Source organism: Ambystoma mexicanum, chromosome 13 (assembly GCF_040938575.1).
Source record: "Ambystoma mexicanum isolate Mex_15411 chromosome 13, UKY_AmexF1_1, whole genome shotgun sequence".
Lineage (NCBI taxonomy): Eukaryota > Metazoa > Chordata > Amphibia > Caudata > Ambystomatidae > Ambystoma > Ambystoma mexicanum.
In genome coordinates this window covers 775,527,635-775,548,726 of record NC_090938.1, presented here as the reverse complement: position 1 = coordinate 775,548,726, position 21,092 = coordinate 775,527,635, and the positions used below count along the sequence as shown (strand labels likewise).

Genomic DNA, 21,092 nt, shown 5'->3' with positions numbered 1-21,092 from the left:
TTGCCAAGCACTGCTGTTAGACACTCAGGTACTCACACCACAAGTGACTTTGCTGACTCAAAACCCAAACTGTTGGCATTGCCAATGCTTGTTCTTTTTCAAATCAATTAGTATAAAATCAATGGAAGAAGATATTGGGCCGTTGTTTCCGGACCGGTAAACTATGAGTCCTTCAGGTGGGTGGTGTAACTCCCGCCAGGTGCCAGTGTTTCCACACTCCCCATTCCCATGGAGCCCTATGGGAATCCATGGGAATGGGGAGTAACGGAATGGCGGCTCCGGAATTACAGGACAGCCGGGGTGTAATGCCCCGGTAAGTCCGGTAAGTCTGGAGCCGGTAATTCATTCCAGGTCCGACGGCAACCTGCCGGTTTTTCCAGCACGGTTACCGCCGGACTTGGAATGAGGCCCATTGTGTGAGTACATGTACTCTATTGGTGAAAGTAAGATGCAAGCACTTAGACGTGGGACTTCAAAAATAAGTTGACAGTAGAATAAACATCTGCAAAAAAATCCTTATAATAAAAGAGGCTTTATATATTGTGGGATAGGGGATGCAGGTATAGGGGAACCTGAGGCTGAACAGGGCAGTTCCTGTATATGGGGAGCCCTCGCAGCCCTACTTTAGGTGACACTAATGCAGGTTTTGGCTAATGGGTGGGCTGATATTCTGCTCACGTGTGCGGGCAACAAGAGGCCTGGAGTGTAGGAAAATGCATTATCCTGGACCATGTGCTTTGGTTGGATTGAGCCCACTAGCCCAGGAGCCGAGATTGAAACCAGCTCCGGTGGTTCAACCGCGGCAGTTTGGTGGTGCTCAGGCACCTCAAACAGGAAGGTGACTCTGTGACTCATGTTCCTTTCCTATGACCGAGTGTCACTGCAGGGGACTCAAGCTGCCTCACCTACTGGTGACTCTGTGACTCATGTTGCTTTCCTATGACCGAGTGTCACTGCAGGGGCCTCATGCCGCCTCACCTACTGGTGACTCTCTGTGACTCATGTTCCTTTCCTATGACCGAGTGTCACTGCAGGGGACTCAAGCTGCCTCACCTACTGGTGACTCTCTGTGACTCATGTTGCTTTCCTATGACCGAGTGTCACTGCAGGGGACTCAAGCTGCCTCACCTGACAGTGACTCCTGAGATCCAGGAGCACTCATGGAGGGTTAGTTTGGGATTTGTAAATCACAAGTACTCACGTTCACAGGATTTCACGTATCTCCAATCTGAAAGTAAGAAGAAAATGAAGGGTTTGTGAAATCAGACAAAGCAGCGAGACATTGAAGTATGTTAAATATAATATATTTATTACCATTAATGGAACTTACCCATTTCTGCAGGAAATGTTTCTGTAATAAAAGAAAAACAAGTGATGCATTAGATCCCAAACGTTTTTACTGTAAAACATAACCCAGCACTCCCTGCCCTTCCCCTAATGCCTCCCCTCCACCTCCCACCACTGCACCCCCACTCCCTGCCCTTCCCCTAATGCCTCCCCTCCAGCTCCCACCACTGCACCCCCACTCCCTGTCCTTCCCCTAATGCCTCCCCATCACCTCCCACCACTGCACCCCCACTCCCTGCCCTTCCCCTAAGCCTCCCCTCCACCTCCCACCACTGCACCCCCCACTCCCTGCCCTTCCCCTAATGCCTCCCCTCCAGCTCCCACCACTGCACCCCCCGCTCCCTGCCCTTCCCCTAATGCTGCCCCTCCACCTCCCACCACTGCACCCCCCACTCCCTGCCCTTCCCCTAATGCCGCCCCTCCACCTCCCACCACTCCACCCCCACTCCCTGCCCTTCCCCTAATGCCTCCCCTCCACCTCCCACCACTGCACCCCCCACTCCCTGCCCTTCCCCTAATGCCGCCCCTCCACCTCCCACCACTGCACCCCCACTCCCTGCCCTTCCCCTAATGCCTCCCCTCCACCTCCCACCACTGCACCCCCACTCCCTGGCCTTCCCCTAATGCCTCCCCTCCAGCACCCACCACTGCACCCCCACTCCCTGCCCTTCCCCTAATGCCGCCCTCTACCTCCCACCACTGCACCCCCACTCTCTGCCCTTCCCCTAATGCCTCCTCTCCAGCACCCACCACTGCACCCCCACTCCCTGCCCTTCCTCTAATGCCTCCCCTCCAGCTCACACCACTGCACCCCCACTCCCTGCCCTTCCCCTAATGTCTCCCCTCCAGCTCCCACCCGTGCACCCCCACTCCCTGCCCTTCCCCTTATCCCTCCCCTCCAGCTCCCACCATTGCACCCCACTCCCTGCCCTTCCTCTAATGCCTCCCCTCCACCTCCCACCACTGCACCCCCACTCCCTGCCCTTCCCCTAATGCCGCCCCTCCACCTCCCACCACTGCACCCCCACTCCCTGCCCTTCCCCTAATGCCGCCCCTCCACCTCCCACCACTGCACCCCCACTCCCTGCCCTTCCTCTAATGCCGCCCCTCCACCTCCCACCACTGCACCCCCACTCCCTGCCCTTCCCCTAATGCCTCCTCTCCAGCACCCACCACTGCACCCACACTCCCTGCCCTTCCTCTAATGCCTCCCCTCCAGCTCACACCACTGCACCCCCACTCACTGCCCTTCCCCTAATGTCTCCCCTCCAGCTCCCACCCCTGCACCCCCACTCCCTGCCCTTCCCCTTATCCCTCCCCTCCAGCTCCCACCACTGCAACCCCACTCCCTGCCCTTCCCCTAATGCCTCCCCTCCAGCTCCCACCACTGCACCCCCACTCCCTGCCCTTCCAATGCCTCCCCTCCAGATCCCACCACTGCACCCCCACTCCCTGCCCTTCCCCTAATGCCACCCCCTAGCTCCCGCCACTGCACCCCGACTCCCTGCCTTTCCACTAATGCCCCCTCTAGCTTCCACCACTGCACCCCCACTCCTTGCCCTTCCCCAATGCCTCCTCTCCAGCTCCCACCACTGCACCCCCACTCCCTGCCCCCAATGCCTCCCCTCCAGCTCCCACCAATGCACCTCCCACTCCCTGCCCTTCCCCTAATGCCTCCCCTCCAGCTCCCACTATGCACCCCTACTCCCTACCCTTCCCCTAATGCCTCCCCCCCAGCTCCCACCACTGCACCCCCACTCCCGGCCCTTCCCCTAATGCCTCCCCTCCAGCTCCCACCACTGCACCACCACTCCCTGCCCTTCCCCTAATGCCTCCCCCCAACTCCCACCACTGTACCCCCACTCCCTGCCCTTCCCCTAATGCCTCCCCTCCAGCTCCCACCACTGCACCCCCACTCCCTGCCCTTCCCCCAACGCCTCCCCTCCAGCTCCCATCAATGCACCCCCGCTCCCTGCTCTTCCCCTAATGCCCCCCCATCTAGCTCCCACCACTGCAACCCCCACTCCCTGCCCTTCGCCCAATGCCTCCCCTCCAGCTCCCAGCAGTGCACCCCCACTCCCTGCCCTTCCCCCAATGCCTCCTCTCCAGCACCCACCACTGCACCCCACTCCCTGCCCTTCCTCTAATGCCTCCCCTCCAGCTCACACCACTGCACCCCCACTCCCTGCCCTTCCCCTGTCTCCCCTCCAGCTCCCACCCCTGCACCCCCACTCCCTGCCCTTCCCCTTATCCCTCCCCTCCAGCTCGCACCACTGCACCCCCACTCCCGGCCCTTCCCCTAATGCCTCCCCTCCAGCTCCCACCACTGCACCACCACTCTCTGCCCTTCCCCTAATGCCTCCCCCCAAATCCCACCACTGTACCCCCACTCCCTGCCCTTCCCCTAATGCCTCCCCTCCAGCTCCCACCACTGCACCCCCACTCCCTGCCCTTCCCCCAACGCCTCCCCTCCAGCTCCCATCAATGCACCCCCGCTCCCTGCTCTTCCCCTAATGCCCCCCCATCTAGCTCCCACCACTGCAACCCCCACCACCCTGTGTGTCCAATTGTCATGTTTCGGCTTTTCCTCCCCGGCACCCCATAGGGGAGGTCACACACCCACAGATCTCACTTTCTCAGAGCTTAACGTTCTCAGCCCACAATAAAGGACCATGGAAAAGGGCATTAAGATCACAGATAATGTAGCCTCTTTATTGGATCAGGCATATCATGCCACTAGATCTGATAAAAGGACTGAAAGTACCGCGGGCAAATCGTTCGTATGAGAAAGGTGCAAACTACCAAAAGTTTGCACCTTTCTCATGCGAACACACATACATTCTCACGCACACACAACACACCCATAACCCCCCCCACCCACACCCTCAGCACACCCCCACCCACACCCCCAACATAAACAAACCCCACTTACCTGCATCTTCACGCTGGGTTCCTGCAGCGCCAGTCCCCTTTCACTTCCGTGATCGGGAACCGGCATTGCAGGGTCCTTTTCTTTCTTTTTTTGTAACGGAAAGCTGGGGGGTGTCCCCCGCAACACCTGCTCACTATACCATGAAGTATAGTGAGTGGGGCGATGCGGGGGACACCCCCTCAGCCCCCATCTTTTTTTTACAATGCTACCACCAAAGATTAGAACTTTTGGTGTTCGAACCTTTGGTGGTAGCATTTTTAGAACTTATGGTCAATGCGACCATTTATTTTCGGTCATTTCGTCCTAAACCGATAAAAGGACCTCCTATTTTGAACGCAATACTGGCTCAGTGTCCTTGCAAGCAATACTTCGGGGGGATTTAAAAGTGACCCTGAGGTATTGCATTACCCCCTACCTGTGCATCTCTCAAATCCCAACGATTGAAATTGACTGCATTGGGAGAGTAACTTTGTGCATTAGAACAAACGTACCCTATTACCCCAACACCACAAGCCCTAAAGGCGTCAATGCTAAGTTTCAGGCTCTAGCCGACCGGGAGGCTAAATTATTGTCTGAGCCGGTCCAAGTCCAGAAGTCTGGGAAGCCGATATGCCTGAGACATTGTTGGCCAGACTGTTGTGTCACGAGTACAGTATGACCTACTATTCAGAGGCCAAGGGGTCCCTGATGCAGCGCTCTCAGGATATAAATAATGTCTTTATTGGCCTTTTGGGGTTCTCTAATCAGGAAACATGGTCTACTGAGGCTGTCTACTGAGGCGGTAAAGATGGATCTTCAGAATCAGCCCTATGGATAGATTCTGAGAGGCCCCCCTACTCTGGTGACCAGGACGACACTAATGTCTAGCCAAACTCTATCAAGGTAGTGTGACTGGGCAGTAAGGCTTAGACTTGGGAGGGTGTGGGTGGTGATGGGTTCAATTAAGCACACACAGAGCACTCTAATAACTCAAGTGAGGCAGAATGTATACAAATGCACTACTATTTATTAGGCCTTGAACCAACTCTTATCAATGAAAATCACAGGGAAGCAAAACCACTAACCGTACACTATCAACATATGTACATGCGTCATTACGACCTCCAACACATGGTATAGGACGACAACAGCCCTTGCAGCCGTTCCTGCAGAACCGTTCAGTTTCCACTGCAGGAAGGGGAGGGTCCAAGCCGCACATATTCTACCGGATCGGTCTTTTCACCACAATACTTCTGACCGAAATAAAATCTCTTTTCATTTTTGCAACACATTTTTCTTAATGAAAGAAGTCTTTTGGCACGTCTCCTTTTAATATCAACAACCGTTTGGTTTATTTTTTCTGCATTATAATTTATTTTAAAGTTGTATTCCTCCCTTCTCTAAAGTAAAATGGTAAAAGACTGGTTAGCCTTTTATTGTCCCCTTCTAACTTCTCCCCCTCCCCTTCTTTAATGATTTGTGTCAGTCCTTCCGTTTATCCTTTTTTAGGAGTTATTTTGACTTACTAAATTAAATATTTACAGTAATTTTCCAATTAATCTGTTTTCACACCACTATATATTTTGCTAGATTTGATGAGTTTTATGTACAACTCAACGAGTGCATTATCAATGAAATGTATATGCATTTAGTTTTTTCATCCAGTCATGGATGACCGGTTCATTTCTTATAATCGACCCCACAAAAAACATGTTTTTACCTCTCAGGAACCCCACCAATCAAATACTCATCCAATCAAACAATCATCCAATCAAACACTCATCCAATCAATCACTCATTCAATCAAACACTCATCCAATCATGGCTCATCCAATCAAACACTCATCCAATCATGGCTAACTGGCATGGACCTCAAAGAGTTATTGCCAAAGCTATCCCCAAGTGACAAAAATGCCCCGACGGCTTGGTAGCAACTAACAGGACTGCACACAATCAAATCTTTCTGGCCAGCCTCGGGTTTCAGGCCTGCAGTAGTCCGCAGTTCTAGGCCACCTGGAAGTGGAAACGTACTCCTCTCTGACCGTCCCCCTCAACCCTCGCACCACACATATCATCGGCATCAAACAGTTTGACTGCATTTCCCCCAACCTTTCTAACGGCCCAAAACATCTTTAAAATAGCCTACATTACATACAAGGCTGTGGTAACACAGCCACACCGGTAGCTAACCAAGGAACTGGTCAAATTAGGAAGCCAGAGCAATTCCAGATGCCACATCTTTGCAAGACTGGAAATAAATAAATGCCCACAAGCAAAAAAAACAGGAAGAGAAAGATCCCCCATTATGCGCCAGCACTGTGGCACACGACCCTAACCCACCTCTGCACAGCACCATTATGCCTGCAGTTTACAAAAAACCGGAAGACCTTGCTATATAAGGAATTCCTCTAAACACTCGGTGCAGCAGGTAATAGCATTCAGGGGATGCGGCTCTCATTCTCACCTGGACTCAACCATTGTGACACTCTCCATTGCTTGCTATCTACCTGTGCGCGATACAAGTACAAGAATGCCGACATATTGGTTTTTCATTGAGCTGTGCATATTTACATGTATTTCAATTAAATAAGTGCGTTGAGATGGTTGGAAGAGCCTTCCCGATCAGCATCACCTCTTGGGTGGGCCTGGACTCATATCTACCTTTTAATTCCGTGAGCTTCTCCTGCAGGTGGGCATGTCGCGTGGTGCTCAGCAGCGGCGTCTCCATTCCAGGGGCATCTTCCTGGGGCTTCAGAGCCTTCACTTCACTGCACCTGAGAATTATAGAAAGATGCTGTATATAACCCTCGGCCTCCAGTGACAAGTAAGAGTAAAGGGGGTCTAAACGGTGAGATAAGGGGGAGGAAAAAGAGACCCCATTCCTAAAGATGGAAGGAGGAGACGGTGGGCTCGGGATCTCTACATTCTGATACATTTTGAATAAGAGATCCCTGGGTAGGACAGGGTGGGTTTGTGAATCTCTACATTTTGATACATTCTGAATGAGAGACCCCCAGGGAGGAGAGGATGGTGTGAGAAACCTGAAGGTGTCTCACTTATTAGTCCCCAGAGATCTGTCATCCAGGTGGCCAGGACACGGCCATCGCTATCGGATCCAGTTCCTGGTGCGGGAGGATCACATGGGTGAGGGGTCTTCGGGGAGTGGAAGTGGGACACTGAAGGGTGAGATGCGGTATCCCCTTCCTTATAACACCTTTTCCCCATCCTACTCTGTAGGATATCTATAAACTCAACCTCTCCCCTTTTTTGACACAAACATGTTCTCACAGACCGATTACCATGAAAGACAACGGACTAACATCAGAGACGTATACCTGACTTGCCCCAAACAAGGGTCAGGCAGAATCAGGCAATTGGCGATAACTACACACACCTGACTGCCTTTTCCCTTCCCCATGGGGATAAAAGGCAGAGCACGAGAACACACTCTGAGCAAGGCCAAGTGCATGAGGAAGCAGCGATTCCAGGACGCAGGTCAAAAGAAGGAGAAAGGTGGCGAGACCTGAAAGGACATCAAGGAGGGAGTTGCCCATGCCCTTTTCAACCCAGACCCGCAAAGCCTCTGACAAAAGAAATATAAGGCCGGGAATCGCAGTTGGCGAATGGTGTGACGGATGTCAGTGGTATATGGAACACTCCCGCACTGATTACCAGGGCGGAGAGATGAGGTTGCCATCGTGGTACCGTCCTTGACTACAGCAGCAAAAGAAACACCAACGAGTTCAGCAAAGCCGGTGAGTCGGAAGAACCTGATAAGGGGCCTCACTGTGTTAGGCTCAAAGTTGCAGTGGCAACATTAAGAAGATTAAAGGTACAAAGCTCATTTGTGATCGATTTGGTACCAGAGATAGAATGGTCCGGCGTCTCATGGGCACTCATTCGGAGGCCTCGGGCTGTTACCATCTGTCCTGAACAAAGACTGTGTTGAACGTAAAAGATATAGAAACAACAAGTACCAGGAGGCCATAGGGAAGGCCGAAGTGAGGTGTCAAGGTGGTCATACAAGGGTCCAGCCAAATCCCTTGTACAATCGAAAGTCTTTGACACGTTGTTAAATGTTTAAGTATCCGAGGGAATTGTGAAACAGGCGTTTGTGCCCGACTGAGGGAAATGCTGTGGCAACCCGTGGTGTGTGAAACCCGCACTTGTTATAGACACTAAGAGCGACCCAGCGAGACGTGATCGCCATTCGGAAGTCTATGTGAGTGAAGTTGGCAAGTGCTTTAGAAGGTCTGAGCGCGGATGAGGGAGACCTAAACTAGCTGGATGTTTAAAAAGAGATTGAGACTCTCTGATACTACAAGTAAAGAGATTGTAATTGAAAATGCAGCAGATTGTGATGGCAAACGTGAACCCGACTGAGGGATGTCCACAGTGAGTGGTTGGTCTGAGCCCGACTCAGGGAGGCTAACGTTGTGAGAAGGATAGGAGTCCGGCTGAGGGGGATCCACGGGTGAAGAGTAATCGCCTGACGTAAAGAGAAATAGAAGGGACCTTTGTTTTGTCGTTTTGTGATACATCAGGCCCCCTGAAGCCAGGGACATTGCATGAAAGAGTCTTGGACACAGACGGTCCTGATGTAAAAAGAAAAGTAACTGTAACCTTGTGCTGGAGAAGTGCAGAAGTGTGCTGTGCTCACAAGTCCCGTCTTGCCCCGTGCTAGAAAACGTGGGAAAGAGAGACCCCGGCAATAACATCCTGACTTATCATTTTGTGAACACTTCTTTCTTTCTTGTGAACATTATCCCACACATAGTTTGTAACATAGCAGTAAGGATTGGCAATAGGTTTCTTGGTATAGGCCTTTTATATTTGACTAGACTCCACTTGGACAGTATTATTATTATTTGATGGTCGTAGCTTGCTCCCATCTTAGAATTAGGTTTAGATAAGGCGTATATCTCACCCATTTTACAGTTTAATAAACACCCTTGAACTGTGATCACTTGTGTCTGTCTTGCTTCGATATCATGCCTTTCTTACAGTGGGCACAGGGATATCTACATGCTGATACATTCTGAATGAGAGACCCCCGGGGATGAGAGGGTGGGCACAGAGATCTCTACATTCTGATACATTCTGAATGAGAGACCCCCGGGGAGGAGTGGGTGGGCACAGAGATCTCTACATTCTGATATATTCTGAATGAGAGACCCCCGGGGAGGAGTGGGTGGGCACAGAGATCTCTACATTAAGATACATTCTGAATGAGAGACTCCCGGGGAGGAGTGGGTGGGCACAGAGATCTCTACATTCTGATACATTCTGAATGAGAGACCCCCGGGGAGGAGTGGGTGGGCACAGAGATCTCTACATGATACATTCTGAATGAGAGACCCCCTGGGAGGAGAGGGTGGGCTCAGGAATCTCTACATGATACATTCTGAATGAGAGACCCCCTGGGGAGGAGAGGGTGGGCTCAGGAATCTCTACATTCTGATACATTTTGAAGGAGAGACCCCTGGGGGGGAAGAGGGTGGGCTCAGGAATCTCTACATGATACATTCTGAATGGGAGAACCCCTGGGGAGGAGAGGGCGGGCGCAGGAATCACTACATGATACATTCTGAATGGGAGACCCCCTGGGGAGGAGAGGGTGGGCTTAGAAATCTCTACATGATACATTTTGAAGTAGAGACCCCCTGGGAGGGAGAGGGTGGGCTCAGGAATCTCTACATGATACATTTTGAAGGAGAGACCCCCTGGGAGGGAGAGCGTGGGCCCAGGAATCTCTACATGACACATTTTGAAGGAGAGACCCCTGGGGGGGGGCTCAGGAATCTCTACATGATACATTTTGAAGGAGAGACCCCTGGGAGGAGAGGGCGGGCCCAGGAATCGCTACATTCCGAATGAGAGACCCCCGGGAAGTAGAGGGTGGCTCGGAAATCTCTACATGATACATTTTGAAGTAGAGACCCCCTGGGAGGGAGAGGGTGGGCTCAGGGATCTCTACATGATACGTTTTGAAGGAGAGACCCCCCAGGGAGGAGAGGGTGGGCTCAGGAATCTCTACATGATACATTTTGAAGGAGAGACCCCTGGGGGGGGTGGGCTCAGGTATCTCTACATGATACGTTTTGAAGGAGAGACCCCCCAGGGAGGAGAGGGTGGGCTCAGGAATCTCTACATGATACATTTTGAAGGAGAGACCCCTGGGGGGGGGGGGCTCAGGTATCTCTACATGATACATTCTGAATGAGAGACCCCCTGGGAGGAGAGGGTGGGCTCGGGAATCTCTACATGATACATTCTGAATGAGAGACCCCTGCAGAGGAGAGGGTGGGCTCAGGAATCTCTACATGATAAGTTTTGAAGGAGAGACCCCCCAGGGAGGATAGGGTGGGCTCAGGAATCTCTACATGATACATTCTGAATGAGAGATGCCCAGGAGGAGAGGGAGGGCTCGGGGATATCTACATTCTGATAGAATTGGGGGTAAAGGGAGGATTGCCCCCGTTTGTATTGCTTCACTTTCATATCTTTATGTTTAAATACTAATAGCGAGATTTGGGGGGGTCAACTTTTTGGTAAATTAAGTGTAAGTTTATGAGGTTGAGATTTCGGTAGGTGATCATTTCAAGACGACTTTTAGGACAGGTGAGATTTTAGTAGGTGATTAAAAGACATAGATCACTTTTTGCCATATACTTTTCATTGTATTTGTTTACTGCCAATTTTTCACTGAGGTGGGGGTTGGTAGGGGAGAGGGTGGCGGGCTGGGGGGGGGGGGCAGGGATATTAATGGGCCTACACCCATCCTTTACAGAAAGAAGCAGTGAAAATCATATCAGTGATGAAAAATGCCCGGTAAAAACCCATAGAAATGTTGGGTGGAATTTAACTTCACAATTCCTGGGATGAGAGCGGTGCCTTTAAAGATACCTCTCTCTTCCAAGTCATTCCCAGGAAAAAACTGCCAGGGACATTTTCATGGACACTAACAGGGAGAGCTAACTTCCCATTAACTATCTGAAGGGAAGTGTTAGCGACAGGGAACGTCTTAAGGGGGCACTAGATAACTTAGTGGCCTGCAGAGGACTATTTGTTAGAACCTCTGGCCCAAAGAAAGTGCTGTCAATAACAGTGGCACTGGAAGTAGTGTCTCTGATTCCAGTGGTAGGGTGGCTGTCCACTATAATGGAATAGACATACTACGTATTGGAGGGAAATACCCCTCTCCCTGTCCCCTTTCTGGGGCTTGACCCTCCCACATTAAGCAAAGCTGAAGACATCTCTGGGATGTCTGCACAAGGGCAAGTCTCCCAGTGCCCAGAGGCCATGCTTTAGGCACTCTGCTCAGCAGGCTTTTTAGGACAGCTAGACTGACCTCTGGGATGGTCAGTTTTTCTACAGTCCCTGCAGGTGCTAGGGAGTCTGGGAATTACTGAGGAACCACCACTCACCTTTGGGTTAGTGGTGCCATCCTTCTTTTTGGACCCAGCCACGAGGGGTTACCCACTTCTACTTTGAGGCCCTGTAAGAAGGGAGAATGTTGGCCGGCCTTACCTGTCCCCTGATCACTGTGGTGAACTCGGTGAGAGACCCACAAGTCAGCCATCTTTGCTAGTTCCCTTGGATCAGTGATGATGGAATTAGCTAAGTGCTAATACAAGTCAGGGAAGCAAGTATACAGGGGGTATATTTATTTTTAAAACACACATAGAAATGCTAAATCTCCCAGAAGTTAAGATGGAGCCGGGGTCTGTAGTGTGTAATAAATGTGAGGAACAGAGGACAACCACTGGGATAAAAGTGAGTCCACATTGAGGGCACATCAAGGCAAGAGGAGACATACCTGCTCAAGACACTCTTCACATCCTAGAGAGAGAAAGAGAAAGAGGACAAGATAAATAGTCATCCCACATTGTTCTAAACGTTGATTTCCATTTTACAGAGAGCCTGAGCTGTGATTCAAGGAAAGAGTTAGGTTGCTGCATTATCTAGTCTAGGAATCAGTTGAGCCTTCTGGAAAGTTTCTATTCAGACAATGCCAAGCTGCGGATCACAAAATCAGACACAGACCCACCCCCTATCCGGTGTTTCTGAGTAATGGAAGCAAAACGTCACCCAAAACCTTGAAGGTGACCTACAGTCCTCTCGCTTTAAAGCCATATCCTGGGGTTTCTAAACAGTTTCTTCTGAGCTGCTGGTTTTGCTGACACACTCTGCCAGCTTGGACATGGTTCCCTGTACTCAGTGCAGTGTGCGTTGCAGGCTCACAAGTGTGCATGTGTAGGAAGGGAGATGCTCAATGTGTGTGTGTGCATGTTTGTGTGTGTGGGTCATAGAGATGCACAAGGAGTCATGCTGTTTGTCCTGGTTTCTAATGGTTGTTGAAGTTCTAGAGAAGACACAAGGCTCCATCATGCCACATATCACCTTGATGTCGCCAACGTGGTGTCTGGGAAGCAGAGTAGTAGCCTGCAGCGAAAGCGCGGGGCATCCATAACTGGCGATCAAATGTTGGTGCCAGAGCCATAGCTACATTGTTTGTGCTGGGAACTAGAGCCACTGTGAATGAAAGGTGGGGGTGGGGGGGGACAGAGCCGGACATTACCGGGGTATTTGAGCTTGCACTTACATGTAGTGACTTTGTCGTACATACAAGGCATTAACTGCGATTAGATGGCATTACTGAGAGGTGCTGAGGTGGCACTTTGCATCTGCAGCACCTACACACATGGGAATGAACATGACATACAGTGACTTTACAGGCATGCCAGGCACTAACTGGCATTAGAGGAGTGTGAAGCTGCACTTTGCGTATAATGGCAACAACTGCACACATGTGAGACTGCACTCTGCATTAGAGGGCATTACTGGGCATTTCGAGTAGACTAGCTGTCACAGTGCAGCATTCGCTGACCTAGCGCTCTCTCGCTCTCTCTGTGCGCTGTCTCAGTGACAATTACTCTTTAGATCCATGGTATGGTACAGGCTTTCTCTCTCTCTCTCCATCAGTGCTGTCTGTTTTTCTCTCACCCCATTCCCCATTGCTCTCGCTCGCTCTGTGTGTCTCTCTCTCTGCCTCCCCCTATCATTCCCTGTCTCTTTCTCTCCAGGCTCTATCGCCGTATCTTGCTCTCTGTCCTTTGCCAGCTCTGTGGGTGTGCCGCTCTTTCTCTCTCTCTCTCTCTCTCTCTCTCTCTCCCTGTCCAGCTCTGTGATTGTGCCACTCTCTGCACAGTGGTGTATCAGTGGGCGAGAGCGGTCTTTCATGCTGTCCCTCTCTTTCTGAGGTGTATTGTGAAGTGCACTCTCTTGGTTCTCTCTGTATGGACAGTGTGGTGTGCTCACACTGGTTCTCTCTGTCAGTGTGGTTTATCCCTCGGTTAGAGAACAGAACCTGCAAGATAGCACTAGTGTAGTCTGGTGTGCACTCTCTCTCAGTGTCAGTGCGGTCTAGTTCTCTCTCCTTCTGTCTCTGTGTCCCTCCATCCCTCTGCTTCCCTGTCCCTTCCACCCCCCCGCATCCTCCCCTACCAGTCCATTTCTGTCCCTCTCTAACACTCCCTCCATTCCCCTTCACCTCTCTTTCCCCTCCCTCCTTCCCCATCTGTCCCTCTCCCTCTATTCCCCCTTTCTCTCTGCCCCCTCTCTCTTTCCCTTGTCCCTCTTTCTCTCTGCCCCCTCTCTCTTTCCCTTGTCCCCCTTTCTCTCTGCCACCTCTCTCTTTCCCGTGTCCATCTTTCTCTCCCCCTCTCTTTTTCTTGATAGTTTATGTTATGTGTGTGATTTGTAGAGCGCTAACGGCCACACTCGGGCATCAAAGCTTTTGCTAACCTGACCCCCGGTTTGAGGAGCAGAGAATGTTCTCAGTTTTGTTTCGGTAGTGTGATGGGCCAGAAATGTGAGGCGGACAACTTTTAGATCATTTTTCAAAGAATGCTGTTTTATTGAATCAAAAGTGCAAACCTACGCCTCACTTGCCCATCTCTAACAGGGATTTCTCTGCCTAAATAAACGAAGGCAAACACTCTAGAATAACATTTCTGGCCCTCAGACCTATACATAAACATAAACAAGAAAACATATGGCAATACTTGTATTAGCAACACATTCAAGTCTTTGATTGTAACCTGAGCGAATTCCACTTCCCCAGGTTTTAAGTCAAGGTTAGTTCCGTTGAATAACACAAAACAACAAGAAAATCAAGGGTTGAAACAAAGTTCCAACACAGTTTTTGGCGAAGTCAGTTTGTTAAGAAAAACTTCCAACACTCCACAGTTCAACACAGAAAAGATAATTTTCCTCCAGGAAATGCACAAGTCAAAGCTCCTTAAACAGTACCAATGGGATTCTTGGTTAGGATGTTTTCCATCACAACTTAGTTGATTCACAAAACACAGTTTAGTTGAAATCTCATCACAGTGCTTCTCTCTCAGCACCATTAAACACAACCACTTCTTTGTCAGGATATAGTCACAGTGTTTCTCTCCTAACACCGTGAGCAACACCTGCTTCCTTCACAGTACATTCAACTTCTGTCTGGGTCACTTTATACCAGGACTTCCACTTCTGTCTAGGCCACTTTATACCAGGACTTCCACTTCCATGTCTGCCTGGGTCACTTTATACCAGGACTTCCACGTCAACTTATGCCTGGGACACTTTATACCAGGACTTCCACTTCCACTTCTGCCTGGGTCACTTTATACCAGGACTTCCACGTCAACTTATGCCTGGGACACTTTATACCAGGACTTCCACTTCCACTTCTGCCTGGGTCACTTTATACAAGGACTTCCACTTCCACTTCTGCCTGGGTCACTTTATACCAGGACTTCCACTTCCACTTCTGCCTGGGTCACTTTATACCAGGACTTCCACTTCTGCCTGGGTCACGTTATACCAGGACTTCCACTTCTGCCTGGGTCACTTTATACCAGGACTTCCACTTCTGTCTGGGACACTTTATACCAGGACTTCCATTTCCACTTCTGCCTGGGTCACTTTATACCAGGACTTCCACTTCTGCCTGGGTCACGTTATACCAGGACTTCCACTTCTGCCTGGGTCACTTTATACCAGGACTTCCACTTCTGTCTGGGACACTTTATACCAGGACTTCCACTTCCACTTCTGTCTGGGTCACTTTATATCAGGACTTCCACTTCTGCCTGGGTCACTTTATACCAGGACTTCCACTTCTGCCTGGGTCACTTTATACCAGGGCCTCCACTTCCTCTTCTGCCTGGGTCACTTTATACCAGGACTTCCACTTCCACTTCTGCCTGGGTCACTTTATACCAGGACTTCCACTTCCTCTTCTGTCTGGGTCACTTTATACAAGGACTTCCACTTCCCCTTCTGTCTGGGTCACTTTATACTAGGACTTCCACTTCCACTTCTGCCTGGGTCACTTTAAACCAGGACTTCCACTTCCACTTCTGCCTGGGTCACTTTATACCTGGACTTCCACTTCCACTTCTGCCTGGGTCACATTATACCAGGACTTCTACGTTAACTTCTGCCTGGGTCACTTTATACCAGGACTTCCACTTCCACATCTGTCTGGGTCACTTTATACCAGGACCTTCACTTCTGCCTGGGTCACTTTATACCAGGACTTCCACTTCTGCCTGGGTCACTTTATACCAGGGCTTCCACTTCTGCCTGGGTCACTTTATACCAGGACTTCCACTTCTGCCTGGGTCACTTTATACCAGGACTTCCAATTCCACTTCTCCCTGGGTCACCTTATACCAGGACTTCCACTTCCACTTCTGCCTGGGTCAATTTATACCAGGACTTCCACTTCCACTTCTGTCTGGGTCACTTTATACCAGGACTTCCACTTCCCCTTCTGTCTGGGTCACTTTATACCAGGACTTCCACTTCCACTTCTGCCTGGGTCACTTTATACCAGGACTTCCACTTCCACTTCTCCCTGGGTCACTTTATACCAGGACTTCCACTTCCTCTTCTGGCTGGGTCACTTTATACCAGGACTTCCACTTCCACTTCTGCCTGGGTCACTTTATACCAGGACTTCCACTTCCTCTTCTGTCTGGGTCACTTTATACCAGGACTTCCACTTCTACTTCTGTCTGGGTCACTTTATACCAGGACTTCCACTTCCGCCTGGGTCACTTTATACCAGGACTTCCACTTCTGTCTGGGTCACTTTATACCAGGGCCTCCACTTCCACTTCTGCCTGGGTCACGTTATACCAGGACTTCCACTTCCACTTCTGCCTGAGTCACCTTATACCAGGACTTCCACTTCCACTTCTGCCTGGGTCACGTTATACCAGGACTTCCACTTCCACTTCTGCCTGGGTCACGTTATACCAGGACTTCCACTACTTCTGTCTGGGTCACTTTATACCAGGACCTCCACTTCCACTTCTGCCTGGGTCACTTTATACCAGCACTTCCACTTCCGCCTGGGTCACTTTATACCAGGACTTCCACTTCCGCCTGGGTCACTTTATACCAGGACTTCCACTTCCGCCTGGGTCACTTTATACCAGGACTTCCACTTCCGCCTGAGTCACTTTATACCAGGACTAACACTTCCACTTCTGCCTGGGTCACTTTATACCAGGACTTCCACTTGCACTTCTGCCTGGGTCACTTTATACCAGGACTTCCACTTCCGCCTGGGTCACTTTATACCAGGACTTCCACTTCCGCCTGGGTCACTTTATAACAGGACTTCCACTTCCACTTCCGCCTGGGTCGCTTTATACCAGGACTAACACTTCCACTTCTGCCTGGGTCACTTTATACCAGGACTTCCACTTCCACTTCTGCCTGGGTCACTTTATACCAGGACTTCCACTTCCACTTCCGCCTGGGTCACTTTATACCAGGACTAACACTTCCTCTTCTGCCTGGGTCACTTTATACCAGGACTTCCACTTCCACTTCTGCCTGGGTCACTTTATACCAGGACTTCCACTTCCTCTTCTGCCTGGGTCACTTTATACCAGGACTTCCACTTCCGCCTGGGTCACTTTATAACAGGACTTCCACTTCCGCCTGGGTCACTTTATACCAGGACTTCCACTTCCTCTTCTGCCTGGGTCACTTTATACCAGGACTTCCACTTCCGCCTGGGTCACTTTATAACAGGACTTCCACTTCCGCCTGGGTCACTTTATACCAGGACTTCCACTTCCACTTCTGCCTGGGTCACTTTATACCAGCACTTCCACTTCCGCCTGGGTCACTTTATAACAGGACTTCCACTTCCGCCTGGGTCACTTTATACCAGGACTTCCACTTCCACTTCTGCCTGGGTCACTTTATACCAGGGCCTCCACTTCCACTTCTGCCTGGGTCACTTTATACCAGGACTTCCACTTCCAACCCATCCTATGTTTTAGGATGCTCTGAGGTCCCAACCCGCCTTCCCCCTTTTTACAAAAACACTGTGCAGAGGGTGGCTGACAGTAACAACATCCACTTACACACACTGGACATGTCCCGCTAATAGGGTCAGGCAAAGTCAGGTACTCAATGCTAAATGCATACACCTGATATCGATTAGCTCTCCTCATACAAATAAAAGGCAGCACCCAGAGACACACTCTGAGCAAGGCGGAACACGAGTACGAGCAGGACTTCTGGGAAGAAGGTAAGCCTACTGGAGCAGAACGACGGACCGAGGGACGGAATCAGCGGGACGGAAACCCCAAGAGTTCCTTAACAGAGGTCGTTGCCTGCAACAGGCCGCGGATGACACGTGGAGAAGGCCAGATCCCACAAGTGACGATTGCATTGTGTTCCGAGGCCACCAGAGACCATCCTGGGTGAACGGACGAGTTGGGGAGGCGAGGTCAAGCCTGTAGTACTAACCTGGACTCATGAACTGAAAATTGTAAAAATCCAGAACAGAAACACACAGCCGGTGTGTTAGGAAAGCGATCTGAAAGACCAGTGTGTGTTAAGAGGTTTTTGAAGTAGCAACATTTATCGCAAGTGGAGGCTGCATGCGTGTGAATGAAACGTGAGGAAAGGCAGACCTCTGAATGAACTTTAAAGTGAACAAGTAGCTACAAAGACAGCGATACTATGTAACGGAGTGGTCAGGTGAAAGGAAGTAGCCCAGTCGAAAGTCTCTGTTACAAGTGAACTGTTTGAAACATAAGCGTATGATCAGCAAAAGTGAAATAAAGAAGAGAACTCCAAGTGACATTTAGTCGAAGTGGTCCTGTGAAGGTCATAGTTAAATCCATCGCACAATCTAAAGTCTTCGACTTGCTTGCATTGAAGAGACATTCTGAAAAGAGGTCCGAGCCAGACAGAGGGAAACCCGAAGTGAGATAAGCTTGGGGAAGGGAGCCTCCTTGCTTGTTCGTGTTGAATTACATATTTAGAGGAGTCCGAGCCCGACAGAGGGAGAGCCAAAGTGAGACAAGCTTGGGGAAAGGAGCCCCTTACTTCTTTGTGTTGATCTTTATTTTTTGTGAGTTCTGAGCTCGGCAGAGAGGGACCTTCGTGAACTGTTTTGGATGTAACCTTGTTTTGAAGTCAAAGAAAAGAGACTTAAACGTGGAAGATCAGGCGGGCCTCGATCCACGTGGTGAACTGTTTATTTTTATAGAAGCTGCGCCAGAGTGTGTCATCCTGCCTACAGGGACAGCCTTATTCTGGGAGGTTTAATATGAGGAGGAGAGCTTGTTCAACCACACTTACTTATTTGAACATTGATTTTCCTTTCGCATACATTTTTCCTTTTTACACTTTTATACAAAGAATAGGGCAGGCATTAGGTTTTGTTAACATAGGTCATTTTGATTTGACAGACTCCACTAGGACTACGGTATTAATTATTTGATGGTCGAGACTACTCCCATCTTGGTTATAGGGCAGAATTGGAGTTTCTCCAACAGTAAACATTTCAATAAAGGTTTTACAAATTGTACCCATTGTGTCAGTGTCATACTTGTGATACCATGCATCCCCTACCGCAAGCAATGTCTCTTTATCTCCTGAACATCAACTTTCTTATAGGGCCACTTTTCAACCACTCTTGACTTTTTGTTAAGCCACAAACCAAGTACTTTCAATTCAACCTCTATTGGCTTTGACAATGTTAATTCATGACTAGTTGCTGTTCCTTTCACACCATAGTCATTCATTTACAGTAGATCCACGTCCTGTTGCTAACACTTCCTCGCCAGCTCAGGGGTCAGGTCCCTGGCAGTGGATCGTTGCTCGTACAGGTCTATAGATTCCTGTCTCACCTTCAGTAGATCCCTGTCCTGCTGCTGATACCTCTGTTCCATCTCTGGGATCAGGCCCCTGTGGGTGGATTGCTGCGCTAGTTCTATTGGTTTCTGATTCCCTCTCACCTTCAGAAGATCCACGTCCTGTTGCTGGCACTTCCTCTCCAGCTCTGTGATCAGGCTCCTGTGTGTGCTTTGCTGCTTCTCCAGTCGGGTCAGTTTCTCCTGAATCTTCTTCATCTTCTCCTCTTGCTCCTTCTCCAGTCTGCTGAGCAGCTGCTGTTTCTCCTTCTCCAGGAACTGCTTCAGGTGCTCAAATGTACTAAGGATGTTCTCTCTCTGCTTCATAATGTTTCCCTTAAAAATAGATTTAAACAAACAATAGACGCATTATATTTGATTATTATATTAACTATCATACAATATCTTACATTACATATAACACCTGTAGTGGTTCCCTCTCAATAACTCTTAAAATCATAAACCTAACACACGTGAATTACCGATTGGCAATGATTATTGTTTATAAACCAGTTTTTATTAAGTGTTCTCCATATTCCAATATTATTCATCATATCCTTGTTCAAATACACATTTTTGTTAGTGTTGACCATTCGTCCTATCCCATTCCTCCTTCCTCTCCCTCATTCTACCCCCTTCCTTCCCTTGCCCCCATTCCCCTGCCTCCCCCCTCCTGTAGTATCTCGTACCGATGTGCCCCTTCTCTCAGGCATCCATGTCCCATTTCCCCCATGTCGTCTGATACTTCCTCATGGACCAACCACCCTATTTATGTACATGATCTGCTCCATTCTACTGAAATGGTCCATTCCAATCTCTCAGGTTCCCATAGTGGGCATTTCCTAAGTCTCCCATTTTGCCACTAGGTCCCTTTTTACCACCATCGATGGTATGTGTATCAGTGTCTCTTCCCCTCTACTTCCTTCACACTCCCCTCTTATATGCAGTAACATCATCTTGGGAATGTTACCACTTCCCTTCCACATTTGAGACACCGGCCATACGTTACTCTACCCCTGTTATGCAGTCTATCTCTGGAATGGTATACTCTGTGCAGAATGTTGTATTGTATGAGCCTCATCCTGGATGATACATTCCCCTCTCTTGAAGCCACTCGCGCTCTATCCATTTTTCCTCCTCCTGGGTTCCTGGGTCTCTTTCCCATCTCCCTTTCAGGTGTGACATGGGGAGGGGGGTTATTTATGACTTGATATAGTGTTGTTATCCCTTTCCCCTCTATTTTCTCTGTGAATAGATTAATCTTCGGGCGAGGAGGGGGTGTTTGGGGAAGTCCAATTCCCCTCCAAATTGAGCTTCTACAGCGTGTTTTAGTCTCATGTATTTGAAGAATTCTTCCGGGCCCAGTTACATATTTTTCCTGCATTGTTGGAATGGGTTAATCTCTATTATCCACTATATCTCCCAGTCTGCATATTTCCTTTTCCACCCAATGTGGCTGCCTCCCTAGCTTTTATATCTAATATTGGGATTTTCCCACAGTGGGGACTGTCTGGTAGCTTTCCCCTTCCATCCCATTGCGTGTGTGACTTCCTTCCTGATCTGCACCAATCTCGATCCTGCTGGGGGGAGAGTACCCTTCGCTCTGGCTT

At 49.7% G+C, this 21,092-nt stretch overlaps 1 protein-coding gene across 1 annotated transcript in view; it reads right to left on the bottom strand.

Annotated features, from left to right (window-relative positions):
* Positions 1–1,213: 1,213 nt before the first annotated feature.
* The window catches only part of LOC138520570 (E3 ubiquitin-protein ligase TRIM39-like), a 186,851-nt gene continuing 166,972 nt past the window's right edge, over positions 1,214–21,092 (bottom strand). Inside the window, exons 7-9 of the mRNA XM_069632908.1 lie at positions 19,480–19,818; positions 1,331–1,351; positions 1,214–1,228 (exon numbers count right to left, since the gene is read on the bottom strand). Of these exons, the coding sequence (XP_069489009.1) occupies positions 1,214–1,228; positions 1,331–1,351; positions 19,480–19,818 (375 nt within the window). The remainder of the gene's footprint in view (positions 1,229–1,330; positions 1,352–19,479; positions 19,819–21,092) is intronic.